Here is a 21696-nt window from a genome sequence, read left to right as displayed (position 1 = left end):
TCAAGGTACGTCATATACTTCCACCTAACCTATTTCTCACCTGCACACAAACTGACTAGAGCGTCGGAGTGTATTTGCAGGTGACACCCCCTCCTCCCACAACGAGAGCTCGACTATCCGGCAGATCCGATCCCAGCACAGTCGCGAACGGTGTTCCCATCTCTCCAAATCTCCACCTGAACCGTCCAATAACCGTTCAACCGTACAGTATTTATGTAATGAATAGAAGTTGGGTGAGATTTTACTCTTAACTCTTAAAATGTATTTAAAAAATATATACATCAAATTACAATAATAATATAGACTATTATTTACTTAATATTTATCATCATCAAATATTATTAATTATGGCCATAAACTCAACGATGCTGATTGCAATAAACAACAATGCTATAGTAAATAATTAAATATTATCATTTTAAAATAATATTTAGTTAATAATAATAATTTATAATTATATTTATAAAAATTTATATATATAAAATATATAATTTGTATTTAAATTTATTAGAATTTATACACATAAATTAATATAATTTATATTTATCAAAATTTACATATACAAAATTAATAAATTATTTATTAAAAATAATTTAATATTTATAGTGGCTCATGACTAAAATTATCGAAATCTATTTGTGTTAAGTACTTATTTGTGTGTCACTGAATTAATAAAAAAAAATTTATTAAAAAATGATTTTTTTTTATTTTTTAATATATTTGATAAATTTTTAATAGTAAAAATAAAAATATTAGAAAAATGAATTTAATTTTTATGTATTATTCGTGTAAAATAATTTTACATGTGTATCTAATCATGTAACGCTACATTTGTAACATCCTAATTTAATAGTTTTTAGCACCTCATGATCGTATAACTTAAGTGTTACTTACTTCTAAATATTTTTATTTTATACTATTTTTATTTAATATCGAGTCTCCACAAAAACAAACCAAAATTTTAATTGAAAAATCAAAAAGTTTACGCTTAAACACTTAATGTCAAAATATATATATATATATCCCAGAATTCAGACTTATCTCAAGATTTTCAAAATATAAATTTTATTCCTTCAAAAATAAAAAATAATAAATAACAAAAAAAATCTAAAACTAAATCAAATACAAAAGATATGGATAATAATAATAATAATAATAATAATAATAATAATAATAATAATAATAATAATAATAATAATAATATATAATTATTATTATTATTATTATTATTATTATTATTATTATTATAATTATAATTATAATTCTTTTATTTTTTTAAAATACTTCATTATATTAGAAAAATTATTTAGAAATCTTAATGAATTTTTGAATTTAAAATATCATAAAATTTAATCTAATTATTTTTAGAAAAATAATTTTTTAAATAAAATAATAAATCATGAATAATTTATTATATAATTTTTAAAATTCGAGATGTTACAACATTAGTAAAAATAACTACATTTCACATTAACCGCATGAATAATCATCCAAAAGAATAGATGTGATTGTACGAATGTGTTTACAATGTCAATGTATTAAAATTAAGAAAAAAACTTCTTTTTTTAAAAATTATTGTTTATATTTTTAAAAAAAAATATTTTTATATAATAAATAAATAAAAAATATTTTTATATTATTATACTTAAATATAATTAATAAATAAAAAAATTTACACAAAATATTTAAACATAAATTTTTTTAATTAAAAAATAACTAAAAAAATCATTTCTAGAAGTTCAAACTTTTCTGATAAAAAGTTGAAGAGTAATTATCCAAACGAGTCTACAAAGATTTTAAAAGTGGACATTTTAGTGCCCATGAGAAATTAATACACAGATCAATTTCAAGATTTTACTTTGATAGACAAATCAGTTTCTAGTTCATTTTCTGGCAGAGTAATTACCCAGATCAGTCCCTAAGAATTTTAAAAACAGACATTTTAGTCTCTAAAAAAATTAATATACAGATTGAAAGAGGATTATCGTCGGTTAGGAAATTCACAAAATAATTTCGTTGATAGTATAGTTCCCAACCAACAAACAATCCTCAATCAAAGTTTAATTTTGTTTGTCACAAGTACAAATCCCAATAAAAATAAACCAAAGTATTTAAACTTCGGGTCGTCTCAGAAGAAACTGCAATGAAGTGCTCAATTATTAATTATGAAGGAACAAGGGGGTTTGATTTGGTGATTGACAAGAAAAGTAAATAACAAGAAAGTAAATGACAATTAACTAATAGAGGAAAGGAAAAGAACTATTGACTAAGGCATAGAAATTGAGATCGCCATCCTTATTTAACAACCATATATTGACAATTATGAGGGGCCAACCCATCAAGTCTACTTCTATGCTTGAAGTACGTTAAATAAGTTTGATCATCATCAACCATAAGTTCCAACCTAGCCATTAATTAGCTTAATAGTAGGTTAGTGTCAATGGACATCAAATTAATCAACAAGGGACCCAAATCACCAATCCAATTAGGCCCAATGACTCAAAGTCACTCAATTTTCTTTGCCTAGGCCAAGAGTGTAGAAAATTACTCTATAACTAGTGAAAATATTTTATCAAACATCTAGAGTGCAATAAAAGTAAACATTACAAAATGCAAGAATTAATAGAAACTATAACTAACCCAAGCAAGAAATCAACAATAGCAACTAAGATAAATATAAAAAGACATGAAAACATAAAATTGCATTAGAGAAAATAAAAATCTAACAAAGGTTCATGAAAGTAAAAATGGCAACATAAAGAAATTAACAAGAAAAACTAAGAAGATTAAGACAATAGAATAATAAAATATAAAGAGAGTTGAACTAGAAACAAGAATTAAAACTTGGATCTAAAAAAATTTGACTTAAACTACCCTAAATTATAGAGAGAAGGGAGAGCTTCTCTCATTTCCCTACAATTCTTGGGTTAAAAGCATCAGAAATAAATTGGATTTAGGCCTCCTTCAGCTCAGAAATCGCCCCCAACGTGTTGCCTTTAATGAGGTCACGTGCTACTTGTCACGCGTACGCATGGGTCATGCATACGCATCGTCTGAGAGATTTCATTCCCACACGCACGTGTGGGCCACGTACACGTGTCGCTGGGCAAATTTTCTTTCCAAGCGCACGCATGGGCCACGTACACGCATCGCTGGGCAGATTACCAAATTCTCATTTCTTCATGAATTCTCTATTTTTACATGCTTTTTCTTTATTTCTTCAACCCAATCTTTGTCTTCTAAACGTGAAATCACTTAACAAACATATCAAGGTATCGAATGGAATTAAAGTGAATTAAATTTAACCAATTAAAGGCCTAAAAGGCATGTTTTTAACCATTCAGCACAATTAGGAGAATTTCATGAAACCATGCTATTTCATTGAATAAATGTGAGATAAGTTGATAAAATTCTCTGAATTCAACACAAGATAAACCACAAAATTGGAGTTTATCACAGATCAATCCCCAACATTTTTCTCCGTCAGACATAACAATTATCCATTCAAAAAAATATAATAATAATAATAATAATAATAATAATAATTATTATTATTATTATTATTATTATTATTATTATTAATTGTACAATAATATTGTACCATAATTGTATATTTTGGACAAAAATAATAATAAATTTATTCATTAGATTCTTATGTATGTATTTCTAATATAAAAAGTATATATATTAGAGATTATTTTACAAACAATTCAAGATTGAAACTATTTGATATTTTTGTATTTAATATAACCAAAATATGTCCTACTTTAAAAATCATGTTTGTGTTAAAAGAAAATGTTTTAATTTGGATTTCAAAGCATCATTATTCATCTTACTTGTTTCTAACGAAAAGAGTGTATTAATATGCTAGTGTTGTCATTCACATGCACAAAGCTGAGTTAATAATGATAGTTTGAAATCCAAATTAAAACATTTTCTTTTAATACAAACATATTTTTTAAAGTAGGATATCTTTTAACTATATTAAATACAAAAATATCAAATAGTTTCAACCTTGAATTTTTTGTAGAATAATCTCTTCTATTATTATTATTATTATTATTATTATTATTATTATTATTATTATTATTATTATTATTATTATTATTATTATTATTATTATCATTATTATTATTATCATTATTTATTATATTATTATTTATTATTATTTATTATCATTATCATTATTATTATTATTATTATTATTATTATTATTATTATTATTATTATTATTATTATTATTATTATTATCATCATTATGATCATTATTATCATTATTATTATTATTATTATCATCATTATTATTATTATTATTATTATTATTATTATTATTATTATTATTATCATCATTATGATCATTATTATTATTATTATTATTATTATCATTATTATTATTATTATTATTATCATTATTATTATCATTATTATCATTATTATTATCATTATTATCATTATTATTATTATTATTATCATCATCATTATTATTATTATTATTATTATTATTATTATTATTATTATTATTATTATTATTGAGTGACTATATACATTAGAAATATATACATAAGAATCTAATTAATAAATTTGTTCCGAGAGTTACCTGAAACGTTGATTCAGGCCTGAACTTGAGGTCCAGATCCCTTAGTATGGCAGCGTCTGACTTTTTTGGTGCCGAGGTGCCACTTATCCGAGTTGTGTGTTTGAAGAGATGGAGGTTGGTACCTGCAAGATACTCTGATACCTAAGTCAGTAAGGGGTTAAGCAGGTTTAGATGTATTGAAACTTAAATATACATGAGGGGTGTCAGTGTATTTATAGGAGACGAGCCAATAACTACCGCTGAAGTAGTTTCACTTCTGATGGTGGATAACCGCCCCCTTTATCTTAGGGTTGTTGAGATCTCTCTTCTAGAAGGAGGCGAGAGATTCATGGAGGTAGTTACCTACGTGGGTAAGCATGAGCTGTCGAGTCCGACCTCTATAGGATATCGGGTAAAGGGTACCTTTGTAGTTGGGCCTTTCAACCTTATTGGGTTAGGCTTGTGTTTTGGGCCAAAGTATGAACAGTGTCCCTACTTGAGTCCGACCTCTCTGTCATGAGTCGGATTCAAGTATCGATGAAGTCAGAAGTACTCAGGTTGGTATATTCTTTCAAAGAGAAAAATCGACGTGATTTAATTAAAAAATCGACGTGATTTCAGATTGCCAACCGTCGCGTCCGTTGGCTTTTCGTATTAACACGTGGAGGCGGGGAGTTACGTTGGTAATGGCGCACCTTTCAAATGAATGGGGCTTTTTTATGGTTTTGCCCCTAGTGCCTTATAAATGCTTTCTCCCCCTTTCTCTTTCTTCTTTTTCGTCTTCCTCTGTCATCTTTCTTTCTTTCTTTCTCTCTTTCATGCTTCCTTCGTCTTTTGGTGCTTCAGGATGCTTGTTCTTCGTTTCTTGAAAACTTCCCTCTCTTCGTTCTTCTCTAAAGAAATGTTAGTTTCTTACTGTTCAACTTTCTCTGGCTTTATAGCATCCTTTTACTGTTTCTTAATGAACTAAGTGCCTATCAAGGGATTTTATGTAGCTTTTATATGTCTCTATTGTCGTTTTGTTACTGTACTCGTTAAGAGCTTTCAAGATTTGTTGTGTTTCGCTTTTCTTCAAAAGTTTATTTCTTGGCGGCTGTGGGTTGCTCTTTTAAAAGAAAACTGCCCCTATTCCGAACTTGTTTGTAATGATTTTCTTTTTTGTGTAATGTAGGTATACCATCCTATATGTCTCGTTCATCTGTTTCCAAAATGTCATCGAGAGTTCCTCAGGACTTGTTGAGATGGGTAGATGCCTTAATTCTTTGTGAAATTCCTTTAATAGATACTGTTTTGTGGATGAGTTTTGAAAGCACCATAGGCTCTGCAGTTCTGGGGAGGATGAGGCGAAGTACAAATTAGTTGCCCCTGATCCTGAGGAATGAGTCTGTTTTGGTCGAGTTATAGATTCTGAACCTCACTTTATTTTCATGTATGATTGTCTTTTCACCCAGCTTGGGGTGCCTTTTCCTTTTTTTGATTTTGAAGCGGAAGTCCTATCTTACTGCAGAGTTGCTTCTTCCTAACTGCACCCAAATTCTTGGGGTTTCATGGAAGTATACCAGCTTGTCAGTTGCGAGCTTGGTTTTCCGATTTTTTTAAAGATATTCTTCTTTCTGTTTCATCTTACCAAACCTTTTAGCGCCACTTCTAATAAAAATAAACAACAATGGGTTTCCTTCCGAGCCATTCAAGGTCGAAAAGTCTTTTTGCATTTTTGACAAATCCTTCCATGATTTCAAAAAAAATTTCTTCAAATTCCGAGCCATAGAGGGTCACCATCCCTTTTCTCTAAATGAGAATAATGAGCCTCGCTTTCCACTATACTGGATAGAGGCAGCCTTTGTTGAAAAATATAGTTTAGTGGATTTAGACGAAGTTGAAGAGGCTGTGGTCGAATTTCTCCGAGAGGCTTGGGGGTGGGTCCAAACCTCGACACAAAAAATTTCTTTCTCAGAACTCTGAGTTATATTCGTACCGACTAAGGTAGTCGTTTACCTTTTATTTGTAGATTTTTTGCTTTTCCGACCTATCTACTTTTCCGACCTGTCTGCTAACGTACTCTTTTTTCTTTTTCAGAAAAAATGAAGAGCGGATCTAAGGCGTACCTTAAAGTCCCGGAAGCAAAAAGGAACACTCGCACACGAGTTGCTCAATCGCAGGAGGGCGGAACGTCGGTGACACCTCCTCAGAAGTCGGATTTGGGGACGTCTTCCTCTTCCCTGGGTAAGTCGGTAAATTCTCTTTCTCCTCCTTCTCCCCTCCTCCTCCTTTTTTAGTTGCTACCCCACCTATCCCTCCCTTCTCGGAGCCAAGTTCCAAAAAGAGAAAAACCTTAGATCCTGGTGTTTCTAATATTGGTGACACTGGGTTTGATGGAGTGAAATTCTGTGAAGCACATTCTACCCCATAGTTCTATTTCTATGGATAATGCTTCAATCAGAAATCATCTTCAGCTCTTGATCTGGGAAGGGATAAGGACTGCTGGGATTTGCACTTCCCTCATGAAAGAGCTGGATAGGACTCCTCTGAATGCCACTCAACGTTCTTTGGAGTCCCTTCAAGCCAAGGTGGCTGCTCTTCGTGGGGTAGAATAGGAGCTGGAGGAGGAAAAGGCAACCCTCAAGGGCGAGCTCTAGAAAGCTCGGGAGGCAGAGAGACAATCTCTTGCTTCCTGTGCTATGGCCGAGGGGTTGTTACAAAAGGCTAAACAGAGTTATGCGAGGATTTTTGGGGACAACCTGGATTTAAAGGAGCAAATGGAGTGGCTTAGGGAGGCTTATATGGACTTGAAAAATTTTGTTGCTGAAGGTACCGAAGAAGCGTTTGAGGTGCTTAAACAACAAATTCGGGTTCTTGCTCCCGACTTGGATTTGTCACCTCTTCGCCCTGATAAGGTCGTAAAAGACGAAAAGATCGTCTCTCCTCCTTGTCCTCCTACTGACTCCAAGCTGAAAACTGCTGGGCAACGCTTGGTGGAATCTCCTCCCGGGAAGTTGCTACCTCCTCGGAGGTTCTTCCGAGTTCTTTGAGTCAGCTCGAGGTCGCTCAATCCGAAGAGGCTCCTCCGACCCTCCGACTTCCACTACCGATCCGACCTCCAGTCCTACTGATGACCCGAATCATCTCCTTGCTCCTATCTAATATTTATGTTAAGGCCCGGCTTGTGGGACCTTTTTTTGAACACTTTTATGTATATTTTGAGTATTTCTTTAATATGTTTGCTGTTTGACTTTTGGTCCTTTGGAAAGGACTTTAATGACTTCTTTATTATTATTTTGGATATAGGTCCTTTTTAATAGGACTTTTAACAAAGTAGTCATGTTTTCCTTAGAAAAGAGATTTTTGTATCTGTGCATTTTAGCTCTAAGGTGTTTGCTTGCATGTTGAATTTTTTCTTGTCTGCTAGGCTCTTTGAGAGGATTTTTGTGAAAGCCTTTAGATAGCCCTTACCTTATGTTTTTTGAAGATTTTCCTTTTCCACTACTTAGTGCTAATGCTCAACTTAATTCGTTATTGAGTTGTTTTCGTAACTTAGGTTACTTTTGCAATACATTTTATTATGCTCGAGCGTTCATTGACTTATAAATCGTTCACTTCCGAGCTTCATATGATCGTCTTTCATACCCTCTTTACACCGACTTGTACCTCGTTGCTTTATCTTGCCGACCATGTAGATCGGGCAATGGATATTTGTGTTTTTTCGAGCTTAAGTCAATGCGTGTCATAGAGATAATAATGGAATTTAAAAAGGAAATATTGTTTATTAAGAAAACATATGTTACAAGAAATGCTTCTGCTACTAAGGGAATTAAGTTCTTGCCCCTAATCTCCTCTTTGATGCCTCATTAAAATCCCCTTCAGGAAAACCCTTTTCGAAAAAAAAAAACTATGAAATCGGAAAAAAGAGTACATCAGGGAACAGGGTACGCTCCTAGCTATAATATCTCTTTAAATTGCAAGCATGCCACGACCTGGAAAGCTCAGCTCCATCTAAGTCGGACACTTTGTAGTAACGTTTGCCTAAGACATCTACTATTTTGTAGGGTCCTTTCTAATTAGCAGCCGATACATCCTGCTTTTGAAGTTGCTAAGATGATGTTTAGGGTCGGTCGTTCCATCGTAGAGGTCCATATTGGGGGTTTTGAAATTCTTGGGTACTTTGGCCCGCATGATCTCTTCAGTGAAAGGATCTTCTCCCCCTAATGGTGTATCCTCCTGAGCTGTGCGGGAATCCTTCTTTCGAAGGTTGGATTCTAGCTTTCAGAGCTTTTCCTCTAGCTCTCTTCACTGTTTGATCTCCCTCCTCAAGATTCTCTTCGCTTCTCGCTGTCGCTCTAATTCCTGCTCCAGTTGTTCAAGTCGACCATGGTGTCCATGTAGCAATCCCATGAGGTTGGTACTGTAAGGTTGTTCTTCCCCTTCAGGGAGACGAACCTCGGATGGGATTTTCCTCTGGTGTTGGCCGGAGGAGCCTTCACCATGAGGTCCCTCCATTCTTGGGAGATGTATCACTAGAGCTTGGTCGTTGTTTACCCTATCTTGATATTCTTGTTCTGATTCAGACTCTGTGCGTCCATCTTCATACTGATCGTCTGCCATGAAATGTTGTTTTCCAGGTCCTTGACAACAGCGCCAGTGTTTCGAGATTTACCTGAAACGTTGATTCAGGTCTAAACGTGAGGTTCAGATCCCTTAGTATGGCAGCGTCCGACTTCTTTGGTGCTGAGGTGCCGCTTGTTCGAGTTGTGTGTTTGAAGAGATGGGGGGTGGTATCTGCAAGACACTCCGATGCCTGGGTCAGCATGGGGTTAAACATGTTTAGATGTATTGGAACTTAAATATACTTGAAGGGTGTCAGTGTATTTATAGGAGACGAGCGAATAACTACCGCTGAAATAGTTCCACTTTTGATGGTGGATAACCGCCCCTTAATCTTAGGGTTGTTGAGATCTCTCTTCTAGAAGGGGGCGGGAGATTCATGGAGGTAGTTACCTACGTGGGTAAGCATGAGCTGTCGAGTCCGATCTCTATAGGAGGTCGGGTAAAGGGTACCTTTGTAGTTGGGCATTTCAACCTTATTGGACTAGGCTCGTATTTTGGGTTAGGATATGAACAAAATTTATCATTACTTTTGTTCAAAAAAATAAAAAAATTATGCTATAATATTATTGTGCAATTAATAATAATAACAATAAATTATTTATTTTATTTTTTTTGGATAAAAGACTGTTATGTCTGATGAAAAAATATTAGAAAATGATCTGTATATTATTTTTTTTAAAACTAAAATGTTTATTTTTAAAATTTTTGGAGACTAATTTAAATAATTATTCTGTTGAAAAATAAATTAAAAATTAATTTGTCTATCGAAGTAAAATATTAAAAATTGATCCATATATTAATTTTTGTTGGACTAAAATATTTACTTTTAAAATTTTTAAAGACCGACTTAGGCAATTATTTAAAATTGAAATAACCATCTCTTTTTTATTTCTCCCGAGTCCCGAGAAATTTACGTCCGAGTTCGAACCCAAACAACGTTATTTTTCACTGTTTTCCTACAATCCTACCTCCTTCCGCGTCACTTTGATCTAAACAAACAAGGCTGTAGTCGTCCGTCTGTAGTCGTCTTTGCGTTCATCGCCGTCGCCGTGACAGCTTCGCTAGTCGCTCTCCGTTCTCCTCCTTGCACTCGCAGGTTCCTCACTTCTCCTCTTCTGTGCGTTCTTTTCTTTGTTGCCCTCGCTGTTTAAGAGCTTCAACTAATTTCGCTATGTCAGTGCACCGGTGAGTCAAGGAATGTCAACTGAGAACCAGAACCAAACAGAAGTTGCGGTTGCAGAAGAGCAAGAAGCACCTCTTCTTCTAAATCATCACCATCATTCCTCGATTCTCATTGATCATCAAAATGAAGAAGAAGACACCATCATTCCCTTTCCAGATAAGCATATGGATGCTCATGCTAAGGTTATACCTAACCAACGCCTCGCTTCTCTCGATGTCTTCCGTGGTCTTACCGTCGCGGTTTGTTCTCACTTCTTCTTCTGAGATTGCTTCAATAACTGAAAAGCGGGAGAGTGAAAATATCCACTGCTTTAGCAATTTTACTACAATTTGATTCGATTCCTCATTACTGTCTCGTCTTTTATGGGATTATGAGTGTAAACCGAATTTATTTGTTTTATTTGGTTGGTTTTGTGAGGGTCAAACTAATCTAATACCAACCCTGCCTTAGAGCAACTTCAATGAAGTGTTTTTGTATTGGAGATGATTGGCAAAATGAAATTAATCTCACTTTGGAGAGACGGTTTTACTACCTTGTATAAAGTTTAAAATGAATTGGAACTAAACAATGGAGTGATAGATCTCACATTTAGTCTCAAATGACTATTTATGACATGTGCTCCTACAAATACTGATGTTGCATTTTGTAGTACCCAAAATGAAATTGAACTGAAGCCGACCATTGAAGATGCTCTTATGCATGGAAAGCATCCTTGGCCAGCCTTTTGTCCTAGGTAGATGGCCCGCGGCGAAGGGTTTAGTCATTGCATCCGGTGGACAACTATCTCCCTTCCCTGCCCTTAGATTTGTCTACTTGGTTAGCTTATGCGCCACCTATATGCTAGGTTATGTTTTTAACCTTTTATGGAAATGCTATTAGGTTTTGGGGTGAGTTGGAGATAACTTTAGAGAGTAAAGTACAATTACCAGCATAATACCCATATATCTGCACTTTAGGATCCACATCCAAACATTTCATTACATTACATTTTTTGTTAAATTTGTACTTATCCCATGGATTTACAATTGTTATTACTATATATATAATATATACTATATATAACGATTGAAATTAAAGTTCCACAAACTTCACTTGCCTTACTATGTGTTTGGGTTTCCCTCTAAAGTATGACTTCATTTATCATGCAGTTAATGATCTTAGTTGATGATGTTGGAGGAGCTTTCCCATCTTTGAATCATTCTCCCTGGTTTGGGGTAACACTTGCAGATTTTGTAATGCCATTTTTTCTCTTTGGGGTAGGAGTTTCAATTGGTCTGGTGTTCAAGGTATGGGATTTTGGGAAGTTATGGTAGACCCTAATCTTTTGTATATAATTAAAGAGTATCTTGAACATTATTATAATTATTTTCTCCTTTTGCATGTCTGTCAGAAAGTCTCTAGCAAACCAAATGCCACAAAAAAAGTGATAATTAGGACGATTAAGCTTTTCATTTTGGGGCTGCTGCTACAAGGTATGTTCCCCTGCCTTATTGCCATTGCCTTTGTTTTGCAGCCAAGTGAAGCATGACAGATTGAATTCACCTGTATACTTATGTGCCACTTTGTTTTTTATAGTGAAATAAATCCATGGTTTTGATATCAGTGTAGATGGATAAATCACTCATACTTTGTTAGTTGACTGACCATTTAGATTTTCAAAATTATGCAACTGTTAACTGTTTCTTTGATCTTTCATTCTGAAATTTATTTATAGGCGGCTATTTCCATGGGCGGGGCAATTTAACATATGGAGTTGATTTGAGCAAGATACGCTGGCTTGGTGTACTACAGGTAGTTGCAACTAGCAAAGTAGAGATATCCATGATGCTTAGCTTAACTAGTTTTTGTCTTGTTTTGTACTTTTGTTCTGTAACTTTGGGTTATTAATTTATAATTTAATGTTTGATATTATTGTTGTAATTATACATGGTATTTTCCCTGTGATTTACTTTGTGCTGATGATAATTTTTGGTCTCGATGCTGCTCTGTTAAGCAAATTTTCATAATCAGGGGCAAGAGGCCTATAGCATTCAGTATTTATTTTCTCGTTTCTGTTCATATTATCCATTCCCTTGGTTGATTCCGCCCTGAACCAGGTTTAGGAGAGTAATATACTTTTCGTTGTGGTTAGGAATAATAACCGAGAAAATAATCAAGTGAGAAGGTGGCAATTAGTTTATTTATGACTCTACAAATTAACACCAATTTCTTTGTATGATATGCAGAGGATATCTATTGGATATTGCTTGGCCTCACTGTCAGAGATATGGCTTTTGAATAATAATGTTTTGGTTGACTCACCTGTAGCATTTGCAAGGAAATACTATATTCAGTGGTTAGTTCATTTTTCTAGTGTTAGATACTTTGAAATTGTGATCATGGCAAAATACAGTTTTTATCTTTGCTGTTGCTGCCAAATACATCTATTAATGCCGTGTTTCTTTATGAGTTTCTTATATTGTGGTTGCATTCTTCTATGAGTTTTTCCGCACCAATTCTCATCACACAGTGATGCTATGCCCAAATGTTGATGTGAGTCATGAAATGATCTTTTATTATTTGGGGTTCTACAATGTCCTTAAATTTATGACATTCTCATGTTAATGAACACTCCTGTCATGTGGTTTCTATTTTTTCTGTAAATTTTTCTATGAATTGGTTATAATCTCTAGAGATAAAAAGATACACCAAACTTCACATGTTGCCATCTTTACAACCTTGTGATTTTATTCCTACATTTCATTGGAGGTGAACTTTTTGGAAGATTGAGGCAACTAGTTGAGAATCCTTCATGTTGTCAAGCCAACTTCATAACCTTTATAGATAAGGCACTTTAACCCTGTAAACTATAAGCTATCTGCACTTTATGCCTTTCGTTTTGGAAAAGTGCAGATTGATCCCTGAACTTGCTTAAATGTATGTTTTTCCATTTTTAGCAAAAATAATGTGGTTCTACCACCTCAACTTTCCTAAATGTGCAGCCTTGTGCCCAAAATTTTCTGTAACATTCCTTGTCGTTAACTATTGGTGGAAACCTTCTGTATGATATTCGTTTGTTGTAACACTTTTCCTTGAGTTAAATTATTCTTCGGTGGACATCACTTTTCCTAGTGTTATGACATTCTTTGGTGTTAACTGACTAAGTCTTCTCGTTTTATTTCTTTTCAGGATGTTTTCTCTCTTACTCTGCTTGGTGTATCTTTGCTTGCTCTATGGTCTCTATGTTCCAAATTGGAAATTTGAACAGTCTAACTTGGTTTGGTCTAGTCGTGGTTCTATCATTCAAGATGTGAGTTGCCATGTTTCTCTGACCTTCATTGAATGCTGAAAGACATATAATGACTTTTCTTGGCTATTGTTTTAACTTTTATGTATGTTTCTCATGCAAATAACCATATGATGCATTCTATACAGTTGATGAAGTCAGCATATAATTAATTCTTATTGCTTAAATCCTTTCTTTGTGGCACATGTTTCTGTTGTATAATTTATAAAACTCCCCATCCCCCAATTTCTTAAAAGATAATTCTGTTATTATGTTAAGATGTATTTTTTGGTCCTTACTCTTTCCCTTAAACCCAGTGTATATTCTTATAGATCAACCGGCTTAGAATTGTTGTGTGTTGTTTCAAATTACATACAGTCTACTGTTACATAACTTGGTTAATCAGTACAAATATTCATGTGAATAATGTATACTGTTTATAAAATATTATTACTATATTACAAGAATGGGTAACGGCCATATAAACACATAAGCACTACTACTTTTTGACACACACTACTGTTTCTTACTTCATTTGGGGAATTGAAATATTGACCAAACACAGCATGACAGTTAGCCTAAACAATCAAGTGGTTAGTGCTGGATGGCCTACAAACGTCAACTTTGTGGTTCCAAAAATCATGGAACATTTCTCTGTCTAATCCATGACTTCTTAATTATTAATTACTGGAGTAAGAGAATGATAATATTGAGTGATATTCATGATGCCTAAAGTAGACATTATAAAAATTGGTATTTCTTTTCATGCTTTACCTATTACGGTTCTCAATTTTTCCATTTATTCTTAAAATATTTTCTTTTTTGAAATGTCATTTTGGAGAATAAACTTGCAACACAATTTACCAGGTTCATTGCGAAGTGAGGGGAAGTCTTGATCCTCCATGTAATGCAGTGGGATATATTGATAGATTAATTCTTGGTGAACATCATATGTATCAGCGTCCTGTGTACCAAAGAACAAAGGTGGTTTACTTTCTCTCAGATAACTTATGTGTTAAATTTACTGGCACACAAGGTTCACTGGTTATATCCATCATATGATCTTATTATGGACCCCTTTTTCATTTTTAGGCGTGCAGTGTTAATTCTCCTGACTACGGACCATTGCCTCCAAATTCACCTGGATGGTGCCTGGCACCATTTGATCCAGAGGGCATTTTGAGGTAAAAAAAACCAGTACCTTCTTTATCCATTTTTTATTCAACCCATCCTTCCCCTTTAGCAATGTATAATTGTGGTTGTGAATTTTATTTGCACCAAAAAGAGAGTATTATGTAGGTTAGTCATAATGTGGATAAAATAAAATGCAAAGTTACTGTATAAGTTTACGTGTGTATATATATATGTATTGGAATGCTAGCTTTTATCCCATTGGGAATTCTTCAAATTTTTAATGGATAAAAAGACTCCCCTGTTTTACCTGTGCAATTTCAATAATATGGTTTTGATTGCATAGAAACAACTTCAAAGCCTTATCTTACCGAGTTTAGTTGGCTATAAGGATTAGGAGAAGCCAAACAAATAAAAGCCTTATCCTATTAGGTGGGGTCGGCTACATGAATTAAACGACGCTATTGAGTTCAATTATGTATCATGTCTATAGAGAAACCGTTTACATGTAGATCTCGGTTGACCACCTCATGGATGATCTTCTTAGGTCTTTTTCTGCCTTTCATCTCTTATCCATTTTCCATCTTATCCTCCCTTCTGACTGGATGTTCTGTCAGTTTTCTTCTCACATGTCTGAACCACTTGAAATGCAATTCTACCATCTTTTCCACAATAGATGCTATTCCAACTATCTCTCTTATATCTTTATTCCTTATTTTATCCAATCGCGTATGACCACTCATCCATCTCAACATTTTCATCACTGTCACACTTAGTTTATGTTCGTCGCTCCTTTGGCTGCCGAATATTCTGTACCATAAAGCATGGTCTAATAGCAGTGCGATAGAATTTACCTTTAAGTTTTAAAGACATTTTTTTGTCACATATAAAACCAGACGCACTCCGCCATTTTGACCAACTTGCTTGGATTCTGTGATTTACATCCTGTTCAATCTCTCTATTATCTTGTATGATGCACCCAAGATATTTAAAACTCTTAATTTTTCGTAGGATGTTATCTCCAATTTTCACATCTATATTAGGGTTTTTCCTTTGCAGCCCGAACTTACATTCCATATATTCCGTCTTGCTACGGCTTATACGCAGACCATACATTTCAAGAATTTCTCTCCATAACTTCAACTTATTATTTAAGTCTTCCATTGATTCTCCCATATGGATGATATCATCGACAAAAAGCATACACCATGGTACATGCTCTTGGATATGTTCTGTGAGTACTTACAAGATTAATGTGAAAATGTATGGATTTAAGGATGATCCCTAGTGTAATTCTATACCAATAGGAAATTCCTCTGTTATATCACCTTGAGTCTTCACACTAGTTGTAGCCCCATCATACATGTCTTTAATTGTACGAATATGTGCGATCCTTATTATCTTCTTTTCTAAAACTTTCCATAAGACTTCTCTTGGCACCCTATCGTACATTTTTTCCAAATCAATAAACACCATATATAGATCCTTTTTATTACTATGATACCTCTTCATCATCCTTCTTAATAGGTATATCGCTTCAGTAGTGAATCTGTCTGGCATAAAATCAAATTGGTTCTCTATTACTTGTGTCTCTTGTCTCAGCCTCCGTTCTATTACCCTTTTTCATAACTTCATGGTATGACTCATGAATTTGATCTTTCTATAGTTTCTGCAACTTTGTTTATCCCCTTTATTCTTGTAAATAGGTACCAAGGTACTCTTTCTCTACTCATCTGACATCTTCTTAGACTTTAAAATCTCATTAAAAATCTTGATTAACTGATGCCTTTCTTTCCAAGACCCTTCCAAACTTCAATCGAGATATTATTAGGTCCTACTGTCCTGCCATTTTTCATCCGTTTTAGAGCCTCTTTTACTTCGAAGTCTCGAATCTTTCGATAGTAGTCGAAGTTTTGATCTTCTTCCCTCGTGCATAACCGACTAAAGCTCGGGAGAGTCTTCTGTCCTTCATTAAATAACTCGTAGAAGTAGCTCTTCCACCTTTCATTGATCTTTTCCTCTTGAGCCAACACCTCTCCGTCTTTATCCTTTATGTACTTAATCTGATCCAAGTCTCTCGTTCTTCTTTCACGGCTCTTTGCGATTCTATATATACATTTTTCTCCTTTCGTGTCTAGAGATTGGTAGAGACCCTCATATGCTCTTGTTCTTGCGTAGCTTACAGCCACTTTTGTTTCTTTTTTAGCTGCCTTATATTTTTTCCAATTATCTGCATTGCGGCATAAAGACCACTCTTTAAAGCACATCCTTTTTGCCTTTATCTTTTCTTGTACTTTCGCATTCCATCACCAGGACTCCTCGTCTCTTGGTCCTATCCCTTTAGATTCACAAAAACTTTCTTTTGTTCTTCTTCTGATAACTTCTTCCATCTCTTTCCACATCTCCTCCACGCTTCTGTTTCCATCCCATTTTGCCTCTTCTTCTATCCGTCTTATGAAACTTCTTTGTTCTTCACCTTTCATTTGCCACCACATTGTCCTTGGGTTTTTCGTATGATGCATTTTTCTCAATTTTTGCTCAACTCAAAAATCCATGACAAGCATCCTATGTTATGCTGTTAAACTCTCTCCCGAAATAATTTTACAATTAATGTAAAATTTCCGATCGACTCTCCTCAACAAGAAGTCGATTTGAAAGCTTGTCATGCCACTCTTATAAGTTATAAGATATTCGTCTCTCTTTTTAAAACATATATTTGCGATGAGGAGAGCAAAAGTTGAGGAAAAGTCCAAAATAATTTTACCCTCGGTATTGACCATCCCATGACCATGGCCTCCGTGAATACTTTCATACCCAGTCGCTTCTCTTCCAACATGGCCATTTAAATATCCTTCTAAAAAAAATCTTATCTCCCGAAGGTATGTCTTGGATCAAACTCTCGAGATCCTCCCAAAACCTTATCTTGTATTGCTCTTCCGAACCCACTTGCGATGCATAGACGCTAATCACATGAAAGGTACCTCCTTCCACCACAATTTTGATAGAGATGATCCGATCTCCCACCTTCTTAACATCCACTACGTCCTTCTTCTACTGCTTATCCACGATAATACCTATCCCATTCTTATTCTTCACATTTCCCGTATACCAAAGTTTGAATCCGGAAGTATCAAATTCCTTAGCCTTCGCACCAACCCATTTTGTTTCTTGTAGGCACATGATGTTAATCTTCCTTCTTGTCATGGTATCCACCACCTCCATGGATTTTCCTGTTAGGGTGCTTATGTTCCATGTCCCAAATCTCAATCTTCTGTCGTTCCGATCCTTACCTTTTTCTTTGTGAACTAACTTATTTATCCTCGTCCGTTCACGAAAACGCGGGAATCTTTGCTCATTTAACACTACACTCAGGCACCGATGCAGCGGCTCTTGCTCATTTGATACTGTACGCAAGCCATACAGCCCGTTGCTTCCGGGCAACGACCTAGCTTTAGCACAATATTGTCTCTGATCCATATCATGAAGATTCGACTAAGTTTTTATGTTGGCTGTCGAAGACCTAACACAACTCTGTTCTTTTATCCGGACTTGGAACTGGTTATATACCGCAAGTGTAACATAGACAGAGATAAAGAATATTACTCTTATGTGATGTGTTTTACATGAGAGGAGTACTAGTATCTATTTATCTATTTATAATAATAATAATAAAACCTTAACACTAATAAGGAAATAATGATAAATATCGATGATAATTCTATGAGATCATATTTGGTACTCTTTGGTATGATATGATTCTATCGTGATTTCTAATACTCCACCTCAGGCTTGAGCATATAGATAATCTGCACGAAGAACATATAAAAGATATTATTTACTAAGCTTTAAGCTTATTAAAATAAGACCCTTGAACAAAAAATTGATGTAAGACTGTTGAAGAGGAAAGAGGACCAGCTGGAGCTCCAGAGACATGCCAGGGCCAACCGGATCTGCTGGAGACTGGCCGGGGTTAGTTGGGACTAGTGGGAACTGCCCGGACCATGGGGAACCTGGGTAGGTGACTTAGTTAGCAGTCATGGTCTTGTTATGAGTTTATAAGTGACATCACTCACCTTTTGAGTTACATTTTGGGGTGAGTTAGTCCCACTCAATTATCATATTCTATGCTCTTTGATATGATATGATTCTGTCCTGATTTCTAACACATATTTAAGCTCCAAGGAGCATAGTTGGATAGAGTTCTTTTTCTCTACAATACTAAATGTCTATCAATGTGTTTATGGTTTAAAATTTTACTGTTCAGAAAAGGTAATTCTTTATATTCTCTAAAGTTCTTACTCCATCCTTCTGTATATTAAAATCCTTCACAGCGCTACAAATTTCAAATTAGTAGTACCTAAGATCTGTCGATTTTGACTTTTCCATTCTTATTAATATATTGGTTCCTAATTTGTTTTCTTAAATCTGCCAGTTCACTGATGGCAGCAATTACATGTTTCATAGGGTTGCACTTTGGGCACATACTTGTGCTTTTGCAGGTTTGGACTATGGTTATTTTACAATATATGGTTTCTCATTTTTTGCACCTTTATTGTAATATGGTGTTGGGAGATGTAAAAGTTGTTTCTCTGGGTAGATTTCTATTTTTTTGTATTATTAACTACCATCTTCTCGGTGCAGGACCATAAGCAGAGGGTGTTTCTTTGGTCCACATTTTCCTTCTCTCAACTGTTAATGGGATACATTCTGGAGATCTTAGGTACTAACAATTTGAAATTTCTGAAAATTCCAATGTTATATTCTCCTCTAACAACTGTAAAGTTTTTCAGGAATTCCTTTATCAAAAGCATTATACACATTAAGCTACATGTTTATCACTGCCGGAGCATCAGGCTTGGTCTTGACTGCTATCTATTACATCGTAAGGTTTTCCTTGTGTCATGATTAGAGACACTTGTAGTGCACTGAGAGTTAAACAGATCCCCAGTAATTGATTGTATCCAAGTATAGAATAACTTTTAAGATCATGAAAAATTAAAGGTAAATGATCATCTAATGAACTCTATGATAACACCTAAAACACTCTTATGATATTCTAAGATGTAATAGAGATGTTACTAGATGTTTTCTTGATTTCTAGCATCATTCAAGTTTGCAACTTCCCCAACACTTTTTTTTCTCAGGTGGACATAGAGAACTTCAGAAAGCCTACAGTCTTACTACAATGGATGGGAATGAATGCTCTTATTGTATATGCGTTGGCTGCTTGTGACATTTTCCCATCTCTTATCCAGGGTTTCTATTGGCGTTCTCCTGAAAATAACTTGGTAATGTTTCTTTTCCACTGGGCTAGTTCTTTATGTATCTACTTTCATCATATTATATCATTTTATTTTATGCATCTACTTTCATCATATTAAATCATTTAATTTATAGGTTCCTAACAGTTCCACAGCAGAAAGTAAATATAAAATAAAAGTACATCATATTAGCCACAAAAATATCCTACACCTTAGTTCAGCTCCTGATAGCATCCTCAAGCGAAACTTAAGACACACCTGATTCGTATCTCAAGCTTACATTTGCTATATATTTGAGCCATAAAGGAAGTATCTTCAACATCATCTGATCTCATATAGACACCATCCAGTACTCCTCCATTCGCCTTCGGCATTTCCATCAAGGGAAAAGGACACAGAAAACACTCACCCTTGAATCTATTACCACAGCAGAATTATCATTGTAAGAATAAACATCCGTGTATACCAGATAAGTCTACACTAGTGCCTTAATTTTGTGCCTTGATTCTGATTTTGCACCTCGTATCTATCCAATCTAACACCTGCTCCACCTCTTTCATATTCACCTCTGTCCCTTAATTTATTAGCCATACCTGTCTATGTTATCTAAGAATTGGGCACCTTTGCCAACTTTCAAAGCACCCCTTAGAGTTCCTTGCCAAAGACTGATCCAGCATTCTAGAAAAGAGTTCCTTATCTTACTACTACTATTATTATTGAGTTCCTAGTATAGTAGCTAGAATCTCGATTTAACTCTTAAAATCTTTCAATATTACGATTTTAAATAAAATAATCGATTTTACAAAATTTTTACTAAGTCAAATGATTTTTTGATTTAAATATTGTTACAAATTTATATTTTACACATTTAATTAACTTTTCCTATTTCACGGAAAAGAATAGTGCTCTTTCAGTGGATATGGCTGGTGTTTTTTGTTAGGCCTTGGTGTCTTTTTTAGCTCTCATGTCTCAAAAAAAGTGTTTTAGTTGCTTTTTTTTTTTTTTTTGAGTAGGGAGGGCATTTGTTTCACTTCTTAAACCTTCCCAGAATTGCTTGTTAAAAAGTTGGTTAATTGGGAATTTTATTTCTTTTTTTTTTTAAATGCAGGTTAACGCCACAGAAGCTTTATTACAGACCGTATTTCATTCAGAAAAGTGGGGCACAATGGCATTTGTAATAGTGGAGATTTTGTTCTGGTGTCTTTTTGCTGGTTTCCTCCACAAGAAAGGGATATATATAAAAATGTGACAGATGATGCAATCATGCAAGACATGAATTGACGTGTAAATGTATGTTATTATATATCGTTATCCAAGTACATATCTTTCTTTATTCTCATATTGCCTGCCAAAATTGTCTCTCTACTTTTACCTTCGAAATGTCTCGATGGCATTTCATCAATTTGTATATTATGTTTAAACAAAAAGCCGTTTTGAATCTGGAGTTGGCAATGTGGGTTTATTTTTTATCCCTTTTTCTATTTTCATCGAGAGTGAACATATTCATGTAAAGATACATTGCAAAGAAAGAAAATATACGTTAAAGTGGAAATATAAAAATGATAGTGGAGTTGATGATGCCGGTTACTGTGGAGTTGTATGATAATGGCATTAAGGTTGGATAACATTGTGTTTGTAGTTTGTACCAAGCAATCTCTTATTTCTTCCTTTTCTTTTT

General features: G+C 34.3%; 1 protein-coding gene across 1 annotated transcript; it reads left to right on the top strand.

Annotated features, from left to right (window-relative positions):
• The first annotated feature begins 10086 nt into the window (after nt 1–10086).
• On the top strand, nt 10087–21351 carry LOC130950879 (uncharacterized). Its single transcript, XM_057879479.1, has 14 exons — nt 10087–10274; nt 10357–10600; nt 11510–11647; nt 11752–11833; nt 12076–12152; nt 12587–12696; nt 13530–13650; nt 14494–14610; nt 14719–14810; nt 19190–19256; nt 19399–19477; nt 19548–19639; nt 19902–20045; nt 21127–21351. The coding sequence occupies exons 2-14, from the start codon at nt 10376–10378 to the stop codon at nt 21265–21267; spliced, it is 1485 nt and encodes a 494-aa protein (XP_057735462.1). The 5' UTR covers nt 10087–10274; nt 10357–10375; the 3' UTR covers nt 21268–21351.
• The last annotated feature ends 345 nt before the right edge of the window (nt 21352–21696 follow it).

The sequence above is a fragment of the Arachis stenosperma genome, chromosome 9 (assembly GCF_014773155.1).
Source record: "Arachis stenosperma cultivar V10309 chromosome 9, arast.V10309.gnm1.PFL2, whole genome shotgun sequence".
Taxonomy (NCBI): domain Eukaryota; kingdom Viridiplantae; phylum Streptophyta; class Magnoliopsida; order Fabales; family Fabaceae; genus Arachis; species Arachis stenosperma.
This window is presented reverse-complemented; position numbering and strand designations above follow the sequence as displayed.

Excerpts from the sequence above, each read along its gene's own strand:
- LOC130950879 (XM_057879479.1), top strand. The coding sequence starts at position 10,376 with ATGTCAACTGAGAACCAGAACCAAACAGAAGTTGCGGTTGCAGAAGAG. Across the intron at positions 19,257-19,398 it reads ACATACTTGTGCTTTTGCAG|GACCATAAGCAGAGGGTGTT; the intron begins GTTTGGACTATG and ends TTCTCGGTGCAG. Across the intron at positions 19,640-19,901 it reads TGACTGCTATCTATTACATC|GTGGACATAGAGAACTTCAG; the intron begins GTAAGGTTTTCC and ends TTTTTTTCTCAG.